Here is a 22,527-nt window from a genome sequence, read left to right on the forward strand (position 1 = left end):
CAAACAAGAAAGGGACTGTAGGTTTGTTCTTAAGTCAAATTTGTTTGCAAGTCGGAACAGGTAAATTTTTTAAGTGTAGCTCAAGCCAAAATAATAATTTTTACGTTTTTTGGATAGCATAAGGAAGGGTTACCACCCCCGTAATATTTGTTTTGCTGTCTGTGTCCCTGGTTAGAAGATTTCACCTCACTTTCTGTCCCTATGACAATTTGATTTTGAATATTTTGGGTTGTTGTGGAAACAAGGATTGGTGATAAAGCTTCAATGGAGACACCTTTTTCCCATGAGAACTCTTGCAGGAGTGAATTTCCCTTCCTAGGGGTAGATTTCCTCTTACTTCCTGTTGTCGCCCTCTGTTTGTAAGTAGAAGTTGTTTGTAAGTCGGATGTTTGTAACCCGGGGACCGCCTGTATTCCAACACTTGGACACGTTTGAAGGCAATAGCCAACAAAAAGGTAAGTAAACATGTGCTTATTTTACAGGCCGTGCTTAGTTTACAGAGTTACTTTAAGATTATAAAACAGTCATATAGAACATTTATGTGCGTTGTTATTGTAAGTGGAAGAATCATTATGATATTATCTGGTACTACCTGTGTATTTCAATTGTATGAATTATTTGGCATGCAGAATAGTTTTTAGTTTACTTTAAGTAAAGGAATATTGTGTCTTGGTTTAGAGGTTTTAAAATAAAATGAATAATAGAGGACTAAACTTAACCACTCACAAATAAACTACCTGCACAAACAACTAAAAGTAGATAGAAGATGATGTCGGTATTTTGAGAACAATGAGAGATGTATGGTACTGAACTGTATAAAAAGAGAGGAGAGGAGCCAGCTCATCATATTGTTGTTGTGATACACATGGTGCGGAGGTCTGTGTCACAATTAAAATTATAGACTCTAACTAAAGAAGAATCCAGTGATCGGAGCCATGGGTGTATCATTTACCTACATCTTCCAGTTCTGTGTGATCCTGCAATGTACGACACTCTTGAGATCAGGAATGCAGAGTCCGGCCTGTACCCTTAATCATATTCAGGTATTTGATGAATTCCAATATTTTCAGGATGGAGATGTGATCATTGGAGGAGTGTTCACTGTGAGGTCAAAAAAAGAAAATCTAGATTCACCGGAAGAAAAGACATACAGGTATGTAACTTACTTGCTAGGAAGAGAAAAAACAAAGTGATCAGGGTGACAACAAATAGAACTTTACACAATGATTGGAAGAAATACACGTGATGGACATATTATAAGACTGTACAGTATATAATGTATATAAAATATCTGCTCATTTACATGCAAACTGATCTATTACTTTTTTGTTTTGTTTTTTTTTTGCTGTAAAAGTGATCACTTTAATACTGTCAATGGATGATTTATGTTTTTCCCCCCAGCGAGGTAGATGGAGGAATCCTCCCCACTGAGACATTGTATTCTGAAAGTGGGACTCTCCACTGTCAGAATTCACAGATTTTTGATTTACAAGGCCTCTGCTTTCAGAAAATATATTCAGTTCTGGGGATTTTAGGTAGTTTTATAATAAAAAATGCAGATTTTAACATGTGTGTGAACAAATTTACAAAAAATCCTCTAGAGGAAGGGAAATGTTTTTGCAGAAAGTGTTAAATGCACTCACAGTTTAATTCCAATTGTTCCGTTTCCATTCTTTATAGCGCCATACATGCAATCTGTGCTGTTATTATTTATTTTTTGCAAACTCAAACGCAGGGCAGAGCCGAGGGTTCTTCTACCAAATTGTTTTTATAACCTTTATGTATGTTTAAAGGTTTTAAATCCGAACCCCAGGCAGTTATAAAAGACACAAATGAATGCATCTCCATATTCATTAGTACATCATTACACTGGTTTAACCCCTTCACGTTTAAGGCTTTTTCTGACATCTGTTGCTTACAAGTTTAAAATCTGTATTTTTTGCTAGAAAACTACTTAAAACCCTCAAACATTATATTTATTTTTTTTTTTTTTTAGCAGAGACCCTAGATAAATAATAAATAAAATGATAGATATAATAAAATGAGGATCATTGCAATATTTTATGTCACATGGTATTTGCGCAGAGGTCTTTCAAATGCAATTTCATGAACTAAAAAAGAAAAACAGTAAAGTTAGTCCAATTCTTTTGTATAATGTGAAAGATTATGTTAGACTGAGTAAATAGATATCTAACATGTCATGCTTTGAAGTTGCACACACCTGTGGATGGGGAACAAACTACAGTACTTAAAAAACTCGATGATTTTTTAATGATGACATTTTAAAAAATGTTAATGGTTACCAGTTTAGAGTTTCAGGTCCGGTTCACACTGATGCGATGCGGGAAGGCTGTGAACTCGCAGCCTGTTCCCGCATCGCACACGCACCCCCGGCAGTTCACACTGCCATATGCGATACGCTGGGGGTGTCAATGTAATCTTAACGACACCCCCAGTTCGATCGCATATCGCAGTGCGATCGTGCAGTTCGCACAGGATCGGATTGCACAAGTGTGAACCGCTGTGCGATCCGATCCTGATGCGGCAGCAAAAATGCCTCCTGTGCGTGTTTGCTGCGGGTGCGATGCGAATTTAGCCATACAAACTGTATGGCTAAACTCGCACCGCACAGCTGATCGCATGTAATGTCGGAGCAGTGCGCTCCGACATTACATGCGAACCCCGCACACGCAGAAGTGTGAACCGGGGCTCAGAGAAGGTATTGTGCTAGAATTATTGCTCTCACTCTACTCACTACTCTGATCGCGGCAATACCTCACATGTGTGGTTTGAAACGCCATATACATATGTGGGCGCGACTTCGATCATGGAAGGACGGGGCGCTAAAATCTTTTATTTTTTTTAGTTATTATTTATTTTATTTAATTTTATTTATTTTTACACTGTCCCTTTAAAAAATTTAAAAAAATGATCACATTTATTGCAATTTAAACATCCCTTGTGACAGTAAAAGGCAGTGACAGGTACTCTTTGTGGAGGGATCTGGGGTCTAAAAGACCCCAAACCCCTCCTCTGCACTTAAAAGCATTCAAAACCCCAAGTTTAGCTGTTTTTAATACTGCCAGCTGGTCACTCGGGTCGCTCGGGTCTCCCAGTGGGACGGGAGACCTGAGACGAGCAGTGGAAGGCGGCGGGAGGAGGAGGAGGGGGTGTCCCCTCCTGCTTATTGTAATAACAACCGAGTGACTACTGAGGCGCATCGATTGCTATTACAAAAAAAACGACCGTCGACTCTAAACAACAATCCCGGGGTGATCACTCTAGCTGCAGGCATCACCCCGGTACAACCTCTCGAAGCCGAGGCCTCATATTTGCGTTACACCTGCGTAAAGGGGTTAAGAGACGGCATTTTACTTGGTATCAGCAACAGACTGGGGGAGGGACAAAACCTGTAATTGTTTCTGAACTGCAGCAGAGAAAAATCAGGTCTCCAGTCCTGTCCTGTATATGGCAGAGCTGTGTAAATATCAGAACTGGATGGACAGAAATACAAATCTTTTGGCAGGTAAATCAGCTCCCGTGTATGCTTTTCATTTATGTATTTCATTATCTGCCTGGAGTTTGATTTTAATGTTTTGACACACATGGGAAAATTCACATTTTTAGACCTGAAAATTACTTTAAACTCCCCAAACATTATACAGTATATTTCTGAAAGCAGAGAACCTGTAGAAATAAATGATGATAATTGTAAATCTTTACGTTGCACCATATCTGTGGAATTGCGTATCAAAGCTGTTTTTTCAGAAAAAAAAAAAAAAAACCACTGACATTATTTTTTATTACTCACAAAACAATATACAGGTGTATCTCAGAAAATTAGAATATCATCAAAAAGGTAATTTATTTCAGTAATTAAATCCAAACTGAAATTAAATTTTATTTAGATTCATTACACACAGAGTGATATTTTTCAAGCATTTCTTTCTTTTAATTTTTATGATGATTATTGCTTACAGCGAGTGACACCCCAACATTCAGTATCTCAGAAATTTTGAATATTACATAAGACCAATAAAAAAAAAGGATTTTTAATACAGAAATGTTGGCTTAGTGAAAAGTCTGTCCATGTACAGTATAGGATGCACTCAATGGCCGGGGCTCCTTTTGCATGAATTACGTCATCAATGCAGCGTGGCATGGAGGTGATCAGCCTGTGGCACTGCTGAGGTGTTATGGAAGCCCAGGTTGCTTTGATAGCGGCCTTCAGCTCCTCTGCATTGTTGAGTCTGGTGTCTCATCTTCCTCTTGACAATACCCCAAAGATTTTCTATGGGGGTTTAGATCAGGCGAGTTTGCTGACCAATCAAGCACAGTGACACCATGATCATGTGACCAGGTATTGGTAGTTTTGGCAATGTGGGCAGCTTATTTTGAACTTGATAAAACACAGTGGACCAACACCAGCAGATGACATGGCTCCCCGAATTATCACTGACTGTGGAAACTTCACACTTGACCACATGCAACTTAGATTCTGTGCCTCTCCACTCTTCCTCCAGACTCCGGGACCTTCATTTCCAAATGAAATGCAACATTTTCCACAGTCAGTGATGATTTGGGGAGCCGTGTCATCTGCTGGTGTTGGTCCACTGTGTTTTATCAAGTCCAAAGTCAGTGCAGCCCTCTACCAGGAAATTCTAGAGCACTTCATGCTTCCCTCTGCTGACCAGCTTTATGGAGATGCTGATTTTATTTTCCAGCAGGACTTGGCACCGCCCACACTGCCAAAAGTACCAATACCTGGTCACATGATCATGGTATCACTGTGCTTGATTGGCCAGCAAACTCTATAGAGAATCTATAGATACAGTCAAGAGGAAGATGAGAAACACCAGACCCAACAATGCAGATGAGCTGAAGGCCGCTATCAAAGTACCCTGGGCTTCCATAACACCTCAGCAGTGCCACATGCTGATCGCCTCCATGCCACGCCGCATTGAAGCAGTAATTGATGCAAAAGGAGACCCAACCAAGTATTGAGTGCATACTATACTGTACATGGACAGACTTTTCACTAAGCCAACATTTCTGTATTAAAAATCTTTTTTGTTATTGGTCTTCTGTACTATTCTAATTTTCTGAGATACTGAATTTTGGGTTGTCACTAGCTGTAAGCCATAATCTTAAAAATTAAAAGAAAAAATGCTTAACCACTTGCCGACCAGCCACCGCATATATATGGCGGCAGGTCAGCAGGTCCCCGCGAATCGCCGGGCACTCGCGATCGCTCCCCATGGAGAGAGAACGGTGGTCTGCTGTTGTAAACACAGCAGACCGTTGTTCTCTCAGCAATCAACACAGAGCTCCTGTGTTCCTCTTGTATAGGAACACAGGTCTCTGTGTTGATTCCATGAGCCCATTCCCCCTAAAGTTATAAAACACCCCCTAGGCATACATTTAACCTTTTGATTGCCCCTGGGTTAACCCCTTCCCTGCCAGTGTCATTAGTACAGTAACAGCGCATATTTTCAGTACATATCCGTAACAGTACATATCCACCCAAAAGTGTCAAAAATATCAGTTAGGTTTCAGATCTGTCCATCGCAATGTCACAGTCCCGCTAACAATCACAGATCGCCACCATTACTAATAAAAATAAATAAATAAATAAAAAATTACATAAATCTTTCCCCTAGTTTGTAGACGCGATAACTTTTGCGCAAACCAATCAAAATACATGTATTGGGATTTTTTAAAAAAAAATATATAGCAGAATACAAATTGGTCTAAAATGATGAAAAAATTAGATTTTTTATTTATTTATTTTTTTTATTGGGAATGTTATATAGCAGAAAGTGAAAAATATTGTTTTTTTTTTTTCAGAGTTGTCGCTCTTTTTTTGTTTATAGAGCAAAAAATAAAAATTGCACAGGTGATCAAATACCCCCAAAAGAAAGCTCAATTTGTGGGGGAAAAAAAAGACATCCATTTTATTTGGGTACAGCGTCGCATGACCGGGCAATTTTCAGTTAAAGTAACACAGTGCCATATTGGAAAAACTGGCCTGGTCATTAAGGGGGAAAATCTTCCGGTCCAGATGTGGTTAAAATACATCACTCTATATAAAATATATGAGCTTCACTTTTTGAATTGAATTACTGAAATAAATTCACTTTTTGATGATAATTTAATTTTATGAGATACACCTGTGTATATATAAAAATTGCATGCACCCATGAAACAAACATCCTTAAGTGATGCTTTCAAAAGCCCTTCCAGCTCTTCATTTTAGAGTTAACCATAAATATTGTAATAGAACTATTTCTCTCCTCCAATATGTGTTACACAGGTGACAGTTACCATTCCTAGCTGCACATATTTTTACATAAGTGCTTAAGGGTATCAACTGTGACTCTTTATATATTTATTTTTACTTTACTTATGTCTTTCTTTCAGTTTTATTATTTTTAACTTCACTTTTAGGCTGAGTTTACACTTATGCAATGTGGGAAGCAGCGAAATTTCAGTGCAGGTTCCCGCATCACATGTCACTCGCAGGCGAACCTCTGCAGGTATCAATGTAAAGGTAATGACACCCACCAGATTGGTTCGCAGATCGCAGTGCAAAATGTGAAATGGTGCAGGAATCGGATCGCATGGGTGTGAACACCCATGCGATCCGATTCCAGTGCTGACAACCAAAAGGGTCCTGCACCCTTTTGGTCCAAATGTGATGCAAATTCAGCCATACAAACTGTATGGCTGAATTCGCATTACTTAGACATCGCATGTGATCTGCACAGCAATGTGGTGCGCATCACATGCAATGTCTGTCATTGCAATACTGTGAACCAGGGGTGGGCTAGGCCGGGAGGCAGGGTGGCAATGGCCCTCCAGGTCACCCTAACTTATATTTAAAATGGCCAGCACAGCGACAGCTGCCCGCTGACAATTTTTGTTTTCTTCTTGTGGTTTCTGTGGAGGTCAGGCCAGGGGAACGGCTGCCACAGTGGCCAACTAGCTGATGATGCTGCTGCATTCTGGGAGTTGTAGTCCGCGGCAATGCTCAAGCTCCCGGTGGGTGGAGATTTGAGAGTAGCGAGGCCAGCCAGGAAACTACAACTCCTGGATCTTGGAGGCAGGCAGTGGCAGGGTGAGCCAGGAAGTCAGGATGCATGTGACATGACTGGCTTAGACTGTTGGGCTGAGTGCTGGCAAGTTTACTTGACCCCAGGACAGCAGCATCATCCCCCCAGGACTGGAGGAGGCCGTGCAAGGACCCGCTGAGCTGAGCTTGCAGTTGCCATAGCTGAGGTAAGACCCTGACACCCCCAGATGACCCCCACATTCAATCTCTCTACCCCCATTCACCCCATTTACCCTGCCCCAGTACCCACCCAGTAACCTCAAAATAGCCTGTGGATCCTGCTAGCCATGATCTGTGGATCCTGCTAGCCATGGCCTGTGGATCCTGCTGGCCATAGCCTGTGGGTCCTGCTGGCCATGGCCTGTGGGTCCTGCTGGCCATGGCCTATGGGTCCTGCTGGCCTGTATGTCCTGCTGGGAGCTGGCCATGGCCTGTGGCCCACAGGCTAGGGCCAACTCCAAGCAGAACCTACAGGCCAATGGCCAGCAGGGCACAAAGACCATGGCCAGCTCCCAGCAGAAACTACAGGCCACCGGCCAGCAGGACCCATAGTGACGGGCACCAGTGAGGCTGCATTGATGGACACTGGTGAGGCTACATTGATGGGCACTGGTGAGACTGAATTGATGGGCACTGGTGAGGCTGCATTGATGGGCATTGATGAGGATGAGCTGATGGGCACTGGTGAGGCTGCATTGATGAGCACTGATCAGGCTGCATTGATGGACACTGGTGAGGCTGCATTGATTGACATTGGTGAGGCTGCATTGATGGCCACTGCTGAGACTGAATTGATGGGTGAGCTGGTGGGCACTGGTGAGGCTGCATTGGATGGGCACTGGTGAAGCTGCATTGGATAGGCACTGAAAGGCTGCATTGGATGGGCACTGATCAGGATGCATTGATGGGCACTGATCAGGCTGCATTGATGGGCACTGATTAGGTTGCATTGATGGGCACTAAACAGCATGGATTGATGGGCACTGGTCAGGCTGCATTAATGGACACTAAACAGGCTACATTGATGGCTGGGCACTGATGAGGCTGCATTTATGGGCACTGATGAGGCTGCACTGATGGGCATTGATGAGACTGAGCTGATGAGCATTGATGAGCTTGTATTGATGAGCACTGGTGAGGCTGCATTGATAGGCACTGGTGAGGATACATTGATGGACACTAGTGAGGCTGCATTGATAGTGAGAGATGTGGCTCGAGGTACAGGTAGGGCACAATTGGGGACATTAGCGGTAGGGTGTTCAGAGCTCCTAAACCAAAGGTGGGTATGGGGAAAAATCACAAGAGCACCCTAAAAACAACATCAAACGAGGATATATGCAACCGGTCAAAATTATGAGGTTTGTATACCAATGCCAGAAGCCTGGCCAACAAGATGGGAGAGCTGGAGCTACTGATCTTTGAGGAGGACTTAGATTTTGTGGGGATAATAGAGACTTGGTTTGACAGCTCTCATGATTGGATGGCTACCATTCAGGGGTATTCCCTTTATCGCAGGGATAGAGAAGGTAAAAAAGGGGGAGGGGTCTGTCTGTATATTAAGAACAGTGTACAGGTAAATATGAGGGATGCTATTAATAATGGAGCTATGGACGAGGCAGAATCCCTATGGGTAGAACTTAAAAGGGAAGGCACTATAGGGAAGGTAATATTGGGCGTATGCTATAGGCCCCCCAACCTGAGGGAGGAGGGGGAGGCGGACCTCATTTTACAGATAGGATTGGCAGCAAGGATGGGAAATGTCATTATAATGGGGGACTTATAATGCAGTTCCTAAATGTTTTGCAGGACAATTTTATGGGTCAGATGGTGAATGTACTGACAAGAAACAATGCGGTACTTGACCTACTGATTACCAACAATACAGACCTGATCACGGATATAGAAATATGGGGCAACTTAGGAAACAGTGACCATAGGTCAAATTGTTTCAGTATTTATCATAGTAATAGGAAACACAAGGGTAATATAAGGACACTGAATTTCAAAAGAGCCAATTTCCCAAAACTGCACACTCTGCTAGAAAATATCAAATGGGGTAGAACCCTGGAAACAAAGAACACGGAGAAAAAATGGGAGTGCTTCAAGAGCATAATAAACAAAGAGATTGGCCAGTGTACTCCAAAGGGAAATACATTTAAAAGAGCAAAACTAAACCCTGGGTGGCTAAACTCCAACATAAAAATGCATATTAATACTAAAGAAAAGGCCTTCAAAAAATACAAGACTGAGGGGTCATTGGCAGCATTCAAGCATTACAAAGAGTGTAATAAGAAATGTAAAGACGAAATCAAGGCGGCTAAAATAGAATACGAGAGACATATAGCGGAAGAGAGTAAAAAGAACCCCAAGAAATTCTTTAAGTATATAAACAGTAAGAAAGCGAGACCTGAACACATTGGCCCCATAAAAGACGACAAAGGAAATATGGCCACAGAGGACAGAGAAAAGGCGGAAGTGTTAAATAATTTCTTCTCTTCAGTCTTCACAAAAGAATCGGGGGGCTACACTAACCTAGCTTGTAAGGCTAAATGAAATAATACACCTCAGGAAGTACCGCCATGGCTAACAGAAGATAGACTTAGAACTAAACTAGAGAAACTTAACATAAATAAATCACTGGGACCGGATGACTTGCACCCGAGGGTTCTTAAAGAGCTCAGCCAGGTGATTGCCAGACCATTATTCTTGATCTTTAAGGATAGTCTACAGACGGGTATGGTGCCAGCTGATTGGAAAATAAACAATGTGGTACCAATATTTAAAAAAGGGCCAAGATATATCCCAGTTAACTATAGGCCGGTCAGCCTAACATCAGTAGTCTGCAAGATTTTTGAGGGGATGTTAAGGGACTACATACAAGACTTTAGTAATGAAAATGGTATTATTAGTAGTAATCAGCATGGATTCATGAAAAATCGTTCTTGCCAAACCAATCTATTAACCTTCTACGATGAAGTGAGCTGCCACCTAGATAAAGGTAAGCCTGTGGATGTGGTGTATCTGGACTTTGCAAAGTCCTTTGACACCGTTCCCCACAAACGCTTACTGTACAAACTAAGGAAGGTAGGTATGGACCATAGGGTGAGTACCTGGATAGAGAACTGGCTCCAGGGGAGAGTACAGAGGGTGGTGATTAATGGGGAGTACTCGGATTGGGCGGGTGTGGAAAGTGGGGTCCCCCAAGGTTCTGTCCTGGGCCAATCCTGTTTAATTTATTCATAAATGATCTAGAGGAGGGGATATTGAGTACAATCTCAGTATTTGCGGATGATACTAAACTAAGCATGCCAATATCTTCTATACAGGATGTGGAAACCTTACAAGCGGATCTGAACAAAATAATGAGGTGGGCAACTACATGGCAGATGAGGTTTAATTTTGAAAAATGTAAAGTAATGCACTTGGGCGTCAGAAATACGAAAGCAAGCTACTCACTGGGGGGGGAAACCTCTGGGTGAGTCTAGGATGGAAAAGGACCTGGGGGTACTGGTAGACAACAGGCTTGGCAGTGGCATGCAATGCCAAGCTGCTGCAAGCAAAGCCAACAGAATATTGGGATGTATAAGAAAGGGAATTCACTCCAGAAATAAAGAGATTGTTCCCCCACTCTACAAGACTCTGGTCCGGCCACATCTGGAGTATGCTGTCCAGTTCTGGGCACCGGTCCTCAGGAAGGATGTGCTGGAACTGGAGAGAGTCCAAAGAAGGGCAACAAAAATAATTAGGGGAATGGAGGGCATCCGCTATGAGGAAAGACTACAAGCACTGAACTTATTCTCTCTGGAGAAGAGACGATTGAGGGGGGATATGATATCAATGTACAAATACTGTACTGGCGACCCTAGCATAAGGAACAAACTTTTCAGAGAAAGGGAATACAATAAGACACGTGGCCACTCACTAAAACCTGAGGAAAAACGGTTTAACTTTAAAATACGTAAGGGGTTCTTCACTGTCAGAGCAGTAAGGATGTGGAATTCTCTTCCACAAGCAGTCGTATCAGCAGGGAGCATTTATAGTTTCAAAAAACTATTAGATGGGCACCTTAAAGACCACAACATACAGGGGTATACAATGTACGGTTAATAGCAATCACACACACACATCATAGGTTGAACTGGATGGACTGGTGTCTTTTTTCGACCTCACAAACTATGTAACTTTGTCTTGCATTAAATTGTAGAAGGTAGATATACCCTTGCTAGGTTTTACAGATGATCTCAAGAGGCTCGCTATTTTAAGGTGCCTTAATTTCTCTTTTTAAGGGCTAATAAAGTCCCTGATCAGCTCAAGCACCTGCCATTAGTGGCTGTTATTTGACAGTTACAAACTCAGAAGAGCTCAGAGCAGAGTTCTTCCAGGTTCGCTGTATGGAGGAGGGATCAGGTATGTGATCTCTCCTCTGTTCACACTGTTAGCCATTCTGAAGATTGTTATTGTGGTCCTAAAACTTAGATAGAAAATCCACCAGGGTTTTTTTTAGCAGCAAGAAACCATAAGTCAATCACCAAGCAATGTATTTTTTTAAAAAGTTGAAAAATGTATTGTTACAAATATCTTAAAAACTAACATAGGCTAAAATATGAACTCTGGTTGGAGATAAACCCACTGGGATATACTAATAGTATGATAACCTTAACCACTTCTGGACCAGAAGGATTTGCCCCTGTAATGGAGCTGCGACCCACACTGTGTTCGTGGGCTTCCATCAGGATACCGCTTCCTCCAGTCTGAACATAGATATCAGATATTCTAGCCGCCCCCATACAAAACTAACTGACAATTTAGCTTGTATAGGTTCTGGAACCAACAACTTTATTGAACAGTCTCAAACACAATATATACAGTACAGGGAAACATCCCCCTCCTGATAAAATTACCACACCAGGTCAGGTGCCTGATTACATTATCATATGCAGATGAAATTGTGTATAGAAATATAATTAACATATCTAAAGAACAACCAACACAAACAGTATTCTACTTTTCCACCAGTAACTAATAGATGACAGTGATTCAACCAACCTGAGCCAATTAACTAGCAGATTGCCAACCTTGAGCTCCTGAAGTACAATACACATTATCATAAGTGTAAATGCAGAACCCACAGTAGATAAAGGGTGAGTAAATCAGCATATTCAACAATGTGTGTAAGACAGGTGGTTGAGCTGATTATATTAGCATCTGCTACGAGTCTGACTGCGTGAAGCAGTCTCTTATTAGCAATAGACAGCTAGGCCTTAAAGCGGAGTTCCACCCTGGATTTTTTTTTTTTTTAATACCCCCGGGACAGTCAGGGCTAGTGCATTGCACAATGGCTAGCCTCTGATCTGTCCCGGGTTGCACTTACCTGTTAGGACAAATACTTACCTTGCAAACGTCTTGTCCAGCGCTGCCATCTCAGATGTGGGCAGCTTGAAGCCAGCGAGATCCCCTTCGGCGTCTTCTTCCGCCTTCTTTGGTCCCACGATGCTCTGCGCCGGCCCCGACGTCACTTCCGGGTCGCGCGCGTCATCCCTCTACAGCTTCTGGGCATGCCCAGAAGCTGTTTAGAAGGGGATGACGCGCGCGTCCCGGAACTGACGTCGGGGCCGGTGCAGGCGCAATGATTCCTGGGAGCTATGACGTTCAGCTCCCAGGAATCATTGCAGAGCCAGGAAGTGACGACGGGCCGCGGCCGAGGAAGGAGGAAGAAGGAAGTAAGGTAAGTATTTTTTCTTCGCTACGAGGTAAGTAAAAGAAAAAAAAATATGCGATTATCCATTTCTTTTTCAGGTGACCCGGAGCGAGAAGATGGAGGTAAGTATAAAAATAGGGTGGAACTCCACTTTAACATGAATCCTAGGTCTAGAGTCCCAGAGTCTTCATATGTTCCTTGAGATATATTGTTGACAAATTTTACTGTCCCATTTGAGTAATCCAAACCATATTCTCAGTGTCCATTAAGTCCATCATGTTCTTGGTCACCCTGTGTCCCTATTAGACACAGGGTGACTTACACATAAGAGGGACCTAGGGGGCTGAGAGAGGAATTTCCCAAGCTCTCTAAGGTAAGCTGTGTTCCACGGGCCCCTCAACCAAAGTGACTCCTGTCACAGCCCCCTTAATGACCAGGGCATTTTTTGCAAATTAGTTATTTAACAGACAATTTTGAGGTCACGCGACACCCAAATAAAATTGATGTCCTTTTTTTCCCACAAATAGCGCTTTCTTTTGGTGGTATTTGATCACCTGTGCAATATTTATTTTTTGCGCTACAACCAAAAAAGGAGCAACAATTCTAAAAAACAAACAAACAAACAAACAAAAAAAATAATATCTTTCACATTCTGCTATATAACATCCCCCCCCCCCTCAAAAAAAAAAAAAAAAAAGGAAATGTGACAGGAGTCACTTTGGGCATGGGGGTTGTGGACCTCAAATTCCTTTAAAGAGGTTGGGAGGCACCATGTCCAGCCTTGTGTGGCTTTCTTATGTTTAAGTCACCCTGCATCTTTTATGGATGTAGGGTGAACGGGAGGGTGGTGTACACTGAGAATATGGTTTGGACTACTTCAAATGGGACAGTAATATGCATTACCAATATTTCTCAGGAAATATGGAGATCTATCTTATTCCTATACACTGTAAGGCACAGGAAGTGCAACTCCTAATTTGGGCGTCCAGGAACTATGAGAGACACCATGTCTGCTAATCAATGTGTATTAGCTGCAGAGAGAGGGGGGGATTGTTTCCAGCAGCCCCTCCTAAAGAATGTCTACTGATTAAGTGCTTTTGTCTAAAATAGGACAGTATGTTAATTGGGTTTGGAGACTTTTGATAAGTATGTTAACGAGCTCACCTGGCTGTCTACTAAGGGATGTAATTACACAGTCATTGTTCATGTGGTATTCTCAAAGTGTATATACATGCTGTGTTTCTTTCAATAAAAGAGAAGAAGAGAGTTATTCTCACTTGACCGCAATACAGAGCCTTGTCTCGTACTTGGGGGGGGATTATTTGTATGGGCTTCATGTATGGCGGATTGGAGTGGTCGATAGTAGGGATGATCGAACGGTTCGGGTCGACCATCGGTTCGACCTGAACATTGGCTGTTCGAGGTTCGGTCGAATTTTTAACTTTTTGCTGAAAAAGTTCAGAATTCGGCAACCAGAACCGACCAAAATGCAATGGGTCAGGAAGTGGGCTTTAAAAGCCCGTGATTGGACCAGAACCATTAGTAAAAGCCAATTGAGGGGGCAGGAGAATGCTAGGAATGTGATTGGAGTGACTAGGGGGTCCAGAGGCCAATCATTAGTGAATACGCCCCCCAGTATATAAGATAGCTCTGGCAAATTCCTAGCATTGTAATACAGGTACATGGAAGAGAGTGGAAGCAGTTCTGTTAAATTTGCTTCAAAAGTGTCATTTAGCATTTATTAGTGTCAGGAAAGGGATATCTAGTGTAGTTAGAGTGCTCTTTTACACTTTAGTTAGATGCAAAAAATGAGTTTCTGTTGGGAAAGTGTTAAGTGCCAGGGTGACCGTAATGTAGTGTAGGGTGAACTGACTCTGACTGCTATGGCAGGGTGACCAAACCCTTCCATATCAGGGTGACCGCAATAGAGAAAAGATTGTTTCTCTTATGTCACATTCAGAGCACTGATATGGCTTCTCGCCGGTCAGCCTGCTTTTTGGCTGCAGGTGTGTATAGGGATTTTTTGAGGACATGTTTGGAGTCAGGCATGACATCTGAACATGTGTATAGGGGGTATATATACACACTCATGTATGTATATATACACCTGCACATATATAGGTGTGAAAGGAGCAGAACACTATACTTGCGCTAATTAAATAATTAACACCAATATGGTTACGCTCCTATAACACCTATATATGTGTAAGTGTAAAATACATATAAGTGTGTGTGTGTACATATATACCCCTATACAGAAGTTCAGATGTTTTGCCTGCCTCCAAAGAACCCAAAAAAATGGCCAAAAAAACGCTAGCGCCCAAAAAAAAAGAAAATATGCCCAGGTGTGTTGTTGCCGGCATTTTTTTGGGGTCTTTGGAGGCAGGCAAAACATCTGAACTTGTGTATAGTGGTATATATACACACATACTTGTATGTATTTTTACACTTACACATATATAGGTGTTATAGGAGCAGAGCCATATTAGTGTTAATTATTTAATTAGCGCAAGCATATATTTCTGCTACTATCACACCTATATATGTCTAGGTGTATATATACATATAAGTATGTGTGTATATATACCCATGTACACAAGTTCAAATGTTTTGCCTGCCTCCAAAGAACCCAAAAAAATGCCCAAAAAAACGCTAGCGCCAAAAAAAAAACGCCCAGGTGTGTTGTTGCAGGCATTTTTTGGGGGTTTTTGGAGGCAGGCAAAACATCTGAACTTGTGTTTAGTGGTATATATACACACATACTTGTATGTATTTTTACACTTACACATATATAGGTGTTATAGGACCAGAGCCATATTAGTGTTAATTATTTAATTAGCGCAAGCATATATTTCTGCTACTATCACACCTATATATGTCTAGGTGTATATATACATATAAGTATGTGTGTGTATATACCGGTATACACAAGTTCAGATGTTTTGCCTGCCTCCAAAGAACCCAAAAAAATGCCCAAAAAAACGCTAGCGCCAAAAAAAAAAAAACGCCCAGGTGTGTTGTTGCAGGCATTTTTTGGGGGTTTTTGGAGGCAGGCAAAACATCTGAACTTGTGTTTAGTGGTATATATACACACACACTTATATGTATTTTACACTTACACATATATAGGTGTGAAAATAGCGAAGCCATATCCCTGTTCTATAAGTGACATAATACAAACGATCTTTTTTTTATGGTTCTGGACATGCTACAGAGCTGAAACTTCACAGGTACACTTTTTAGACCCCCCCCCCCCCCCAGATACTAAATCCAAAGACATTTTTTTTTTTCAATAATTGGCTCTCTATCAAAAATGACAATTTTTAAGAACTTTTTTTTGTGTGATTAATAGTCCCTGGGGCATGACCCAGAACCCTATGCACTTTTTAGGGGCATTTATTGGGTTTTAGGGCTTCAAAATTGTGTTTTTTGATTACCGAAGTTCGGGTCCCATTGATTTCAATGGGGTTCTGAAATCCGGGCCCAACTTTCGGGAAGTTTGGATGTTCTGGCCGAACCGAACTTTTGAAAAGTTTGATCATCCCTAGTCGATAGCTGTCCTGGTGTTCGGGAGTGGATTGTCCTAGACGACTGTAACCCCTTTCGTACTCGGGGTGTTGTTACAGGAAAGATCTAAATTTTTCATCTTTTTAGGCCAAAATGTATTTTATTTTTGGTAAACAAAATCACAATAAGCGTATTTTGATTGGTTTGCACAAAAGTTATCGCATCTACAAACTAGGGGAAAGACTTATGTCAGTTTTATTTATTTACTAGTAATAGCGGCGATCTGCGATTTTTAGCGGATCTAACTGTATGGGGGAGGAACTTGTGAAATGAACACAGAGACCTGTGTTCCTATATAGGAGGATCACAGGCTCTCTGTGATCATTTCAGAGAGAACAACGGTCTGAGCGATCGTGGGTGCCCGGTGGCAATCGTGGCCTCCGGCCCCGTGTATCGGCTTCCCTGATGTCTAGTTAGGGCAGGCACGTGCTCACCGCTAGCACGGCTCCCACGAACCGACATACCCATACTTTGATTCGCGCAGCCGAGCCAGCCTGCCACAGTATATATGCAAATAGAAGCAGGTATGAGCTTTTAATATACAAATATTACACAAAATTGATCCTGCCGACAAATTTCCCAATGCGTTTTTGATCATTGGGGATATTGTTGGTAGGATCAACACTTGCCATGTGGCCTGGTATGGTTCAGGAGGGGAGGTGAATGCTCATCCCCCCTTCCCTATCCAGCCAGTCTGCATGCTTGGATTAAGGGTCTGGTGTAGATTTTAAGATGGACTTCATTATTTTCTTTTTTGGTGTGGAGCCCCCTTAAAATCTGTACCAGAACCAAAGGCTATGTATTTCCTTGGGGACCTCATGCATATTTTTTAAATAAAGTACACTCTTAAAATCAATACAAGACTCAAAAGATTTTTTAAGCATTTAAAAAAAATCACTGCTCCTGCCCAAATTAATTCTTGGCATTTTTCTTTTTTTTACATTGATGCATATTCCTCAGGGTAATGTCTATCCCCTTTTTGACACCCTCTTGCCTGTAAACGCAGAAAATGGTAATTTTTAATGAAGTTCAATAAACTCCTGCTGAACCAAACCCAGGGCAGATTGGCTCATCACTACCTGCCAGGCCTGTGCAGAATATACCAAAACAGTCCACAAGTAGGTGTTCTGGATCTACAAAGGCCCCATGATTGGTTTAAACACCTAGTAGTGAGACCTTAATGTATAGACTTGTAAAAACTTAGCATTACCTCAACATTGTTTCTGCTGTTTTATATAGTCCCCAGGAAGCAGTGCCTAAAATTCTTTCCTTATGAATTTAATGTTAAACTGATCACATGTATGAATATTTTAAACATATTTTACATATACAGTATATAGAAATTATTAACTTACTGTTTTGAAAACAAAAACTTTTTGTAGCCCATCTCTCCGGTATTTCATGAATCTGCTAGCTTTCCTTTCTGCAATTGATAATATTAACCAGGATCCAGACATCTTACCCAATATCACTCTCGGCTTCCATCTATATGACTCATGGCTGGAACCCAGGAAGGCTGTACAGAGCTTACTGCAGATCTTATCTGGACCAAATGGGACAGTTCCTAATTATTCCTGTAAAGGACAAGGCAAGCTGGCTGGTGTTATTGGAGATCGCTATTCATCCACTACAATCCCAATGGCCCAAATTCTCTCACTGTACAGATACACACAGGTGAGTGAAAACTGCTTGTATATTTGTAATACAATTCTCAGCCAATGGAAACAACAGTATACATTTAGAATTATGCCAGTCTGTGAGAGTTAACCACATGAGCTCCAGAAGATTTAACACCCTTCATAACCAGGCCATTTTTTGCTATTCAGCACTGTCTGCCTTTAACTGACAATTGGGTGGTCATACAATACTGTGTGCAAATTAAATTTATATAATTTTTTTTACACAAATAAAGTTTCCTTTTGGTTGTATTTTATCCCTACTTTATATTTTGCATCTAAACAAAAAAGACCAACATTTAAAAAAAAAAACAATATTCTTTACTGTAACAGATCAACTGGCACCCCGACTAGGTACCCCCATTGACGGATGCTCCTAGTGCTTCCCAAGGGCTCCAAGCACTCTACCAGACACCATAACCACCGCAGACCCCACGAACCGCCGCAGCTTGGTTGGGGTCTCGCCATCTCCTACCCACCCTGGACTTATTACAAGGCTCCAGGTTCCAGTGGGTGAACCTCTCTTTCCCCAGAGAGTGGAACAGGAATAAGCTCTTACAAGAGCTTAGTGATTATTCAAGGGAGTAGGAAGAGCATAGAAATCCCTTGTAGCAGATCCAATAAGAGACAGGACTCCAGATTGAGGGTGAAGTAGAACTCTTTATTGAACAGTCACACAGAATGTATATACAGCATGGACCTCCCCCTCCTGATCATATTACCACACACAGGTCAGGGGTTGCCTGATTACATTTTCATATGCAGATGAAATTGTATACAGGAATAGAATTAACCTGAAGTAATTATCTAGCCTTCTGGACAGAACAATGTGAGGTCATTAACATTTAACAAAGGAACAGGCAGACTTAACACAATACACATTATCTCAATACACAAACAATAGGGCAAGCCTGTCTCTGACATTGAAGAACATGGAACAGAAGCCAATGTGATTAGCTCTTTCAATGAACATGTTCAGAATCAAACAGCTGACAAATATTACTGGCCCACTTGAAGCAATTCAAACTATTAGGTATCTGTCTTTCACTCCCAGTGACTGTGAATATTGTCACATATCTTCCCCCACCAACTGGTCTTTGTCTGAGTTTGTCGGGTAACAAGTCCCAAACAGTCAATCCATCATAGCAGCTTCCTTGACAAAGTTTCACATAGTTTGTAAGTTTGTCCTGGCAAGGCGCATGGAGCTCTCATAGCCGATCAGTCTGTGGAAGTTTGGTTTGGGCAGGCCAGACTGGGCTTCTTGGTCACCCTGTGTCCCTAATAGACACAGGGTGACTTAAGCATAAGAGGAGCCTAGGGGGCTGAGAGAGGAATTTTCCAACCTCTCTAAAGTAGGCTGTGTTCCACAGGCCCTCCCAATGTCTGCACCCACCCAGTACCCCAAACAAATTGTCTGGAAAACAGCATTATTCACCCAGCCAACCTCTGCCTCTCTCGTAGCACATACCCACCGCTGGGGATAAGCGTGGACTGGCCCTTCTCCCAGTAGTCCTTTTCAGCCACTGGAGAGAAGACAGGGTGGTGGGGCTCACTTCGTCAGACTGTTGGGGATCTGGGCTGACTGTCCAGCATCCCTGGGGTATACAAGTGAAGACTATAGTCCCATCCACTACCACAGGAACTCCATCTTTTGTATGTCTAGAACAGAGGCCAGCCACGCTCTGCTCTGTTTCCAGATCTTCTGCTGGGTTGGGGTTGGTGAATACTACCCCAAGGACCTGGTTGGGGGTCTGCTGTAGAGAGGAGGGATCACCTACCTCCTCCTCCTGGTATTCCTGTGGGGTGGGTTGGTAATCTGAACTGGCCATCCAGCATCCCTGAAGGTCTGGTGCAGAGACCGCGGTCCCATCTGCACCATTGGGGTTAGGGCTGCTGTTTTCCTGTGGGGAGAAAGCGTTGTCTCCTCTCCCTGGAAGGTACACTGCTGCTGGGGAGGAAAGAGGACACCTTCAGCTCCCTATAACACATACTGACACTGGGAAGGAAGGATGACACCTTCGGCTCCCTGTTACTCTGTCTTCCGCTGGGGAGTAGAACCGACTGTCTCTATTCCAAGTAACTCCTGCTGTAGCTAGGTATCTGGGCGGGCTGCCCAGCCTCCCTGTAGGGCCGGTAGAGAGACCTCGGTCCCATCTCCACCTGCCATCGGTGGGTCTTGCTTGTACCAGTCTATAATGTCTCTCCAACTGAAGGGTTGTAGGTCTGGATCTGCCACCCAGCACTCTGGATCTGTATGCAGGGTAATTTGGGGCAGAATGGAGCAGAGCAGGCGTTGGTAGTCCTGCTCCAGTTCCCACTCCATTCTGACCAGATGAATCAGGTCTGACCCCATTGTGTCCACTCTGGGAAGATCTAGTAGGGCTTCCCTGGTGTTGTGGATTTCCCAGAGCCGACACTCTGCTGGACATCCAAAGTCATTGCTCTCCTCAAAGGCCTCCCACAGTAAGCCTGTGCCATTATAGTCCTCAGTCCAGCCCGACATATTGTCATCAGCCATCCAGTGGTTGCACCGGGTGGCGTACCACTTTAGTGCCCAGTAAGCTTCATCCAGCCACAACTCCTTCCAAATCAGGTCCCACAGCTCCGTCACCCACTCATCCAGGGGTTGCTCTCCTAGGAAAGGTAACAACAAGGCAACGTATACCTGGAACTGCTGTTCTTCACTGGGAAGGCTCTCTCTCTGCCTCCACTGCACAACCTCTAAGGCCTCATACCACAGTTCTTTTCGAGGGGCATCCTCTGATATAGGCCCGAACCTGTTGGGCCAAGTGTTGCTGCAACCTCCACAGAAACGCCTTCTCATATGGGGATGCTGCACGGGTGTTAGCTCACTCCATAATGTTACCGGTGTCTCCAAGAGCTGCTTCTCCTCACACTAGGATGCCATCCCATTGCTTGCCACCAATGTAACAGATCTACCGACATCTACCCCGACTTGTAACCTCCGTTAATGGATGCTCCTAGTGCTTCCCGAGGGCTCCAAGCACTCCACCAGACACCATAACCACCTCAGACCCCACGACCTGCCGAAGCTTGGTTGGGGTCTCCCCGTCTCCTACCCACCCTGGACCTATGGACCTATGACAAGGCTCCAGGTTCCAGTGGGTGAACATCTCTTTCCCCAGAGAGTGAAGCAGGAACAGGAACAAGCTCTTACAAGAGCTTAGTGAATATTCAAGGGGGTATTAAGAGCATAGCAATCCCTTGTAGCAGATTCCCCCAATAAGAGACAGGACTCTAGATTGAGGGTAAAGTAGAACTCAAACTGTTTATTGAAACACATGCACAAAGAGATATACACTGTGGGACAATCCCCCCTCACCCTTAGCAGCCAATCCACATACACATATACATCCCATAATAAGTTTATCTTAGGGCAGACAGAAACAACAGAACAATGGAATACAGGCACTTACCAATAACAAACCCTACCCCATCTCACTTTCTAGCAAGGGTCTATGAGACACTCCTGCAATATTCTAGCAATCTGAAAAGTCACACCATTCATCTTCATACATTTCCTGAGAGATATTGCTGACAGATATTACTGTCCCATCTGAAGCCATTCAAACCATTCTCTCAGCGTCCCCCAAGTATCTATCCCTCACTCCCAGTGACGGTGAATACTGTCATTCAGTGCTTCAGTTGGTCTGTCTAGGGGATAGGAGTCACACCGAGGCAGAGATTCTGAGCAGGCTCAGAGATGGTTGACACCACGACAGCTTGAGCCAGGAATAGTTGTATGCGACAATGGCACCAACCTTCTCTCCACCCTCTGACAGGTACACTTGACACATGTCCTGAAATTAGTGGTGCAGCATTTCTTGAACAAATACCCGGGCTTCCAAGATCTCCTGAGGCTGGCCAGAAAAGTCTGTGGCCATTTCCGGTGTTCATACAATGCCAGTTCTCGGCTATCTGAAAATCAACGGGAAAACAACCTGCCCACAAACCACCTCAATTGTGACATGCCCACCGGGTGGAACTCAACGTTGGCAATGCTGCAGCAGCGGCACACGCAGCAGAGGGAAATCAATTTTTTATCTGTGTGAGTATGACACAAGGACAGGCTCAGGGGAGCTTGGGTTTTTTTTGTCATGCCAGTGGCTTTTGATAAAGGATGCATGCACCTTCTTGTTACCATTTGAGGAGGCCACAAGGATGGTGAGCTGGGACGATGGATGCATCAGTGACACTATCCCTTTAGTCTACCTGCTGGAGCACACGCTTCTTGGAATCATGGACAGGGCACTTGAGGCAGAACAGCATGAGGAAGAGGAGGACTTCTTTTCCTCACAAGGTCCCCTTTATGCAGATATCATTCCTGTGGTGACATAAAACACACAGAAGGGAGAGGAGGAGGATTGTGGCAGCATGGATGTAGGGGATAGCACACAGCAGTCTTCAAGAGATGGTTTTCATTCCCCAGAAACCCCAGGAGTTTTACATGGCTG

General features: G+C 43.1%; 1 protein-coding gene across 1 annotated transcript in view; it reads left to right on the top strand.

Moving 5' to 3' along the window:
• Positions 1-935: 935 nt before the first annotated feature.
• LOC309567350 (vomeronasal type-2 receptor 26-like) overlaps positions 936-22,527 on the top strand; it is a gene marked incomplete at both ends in the record, with an annotated part of 116,841 nt that continues 95,249 nt past the window's right edge. Inside the window, 2 exons of the mRNA XM_082272765.1 lie at positions 936-1,153; positions 17,759-18,050. Of these exons, the coding sequence (XP_082128891.1) occupies positions 936-1,153; positions 17,759-18,050 (510 nt within the window). The remainder of the gene's footprint in view (positions 1,154-17,758; positions 18,051-22,527) is intronic.

The sequence above is a fragment of the Pelophylax lessonae genome (assembly GCF_965119305.1).
Source record: "Pelophylax lessonae genome assembly, chromosome: 1".
NCBI lineage: Eukaryota > Metazoa > Chordata > Amphibia > Anura > Ranidae > Pelophylax > Pelophylax lessonae.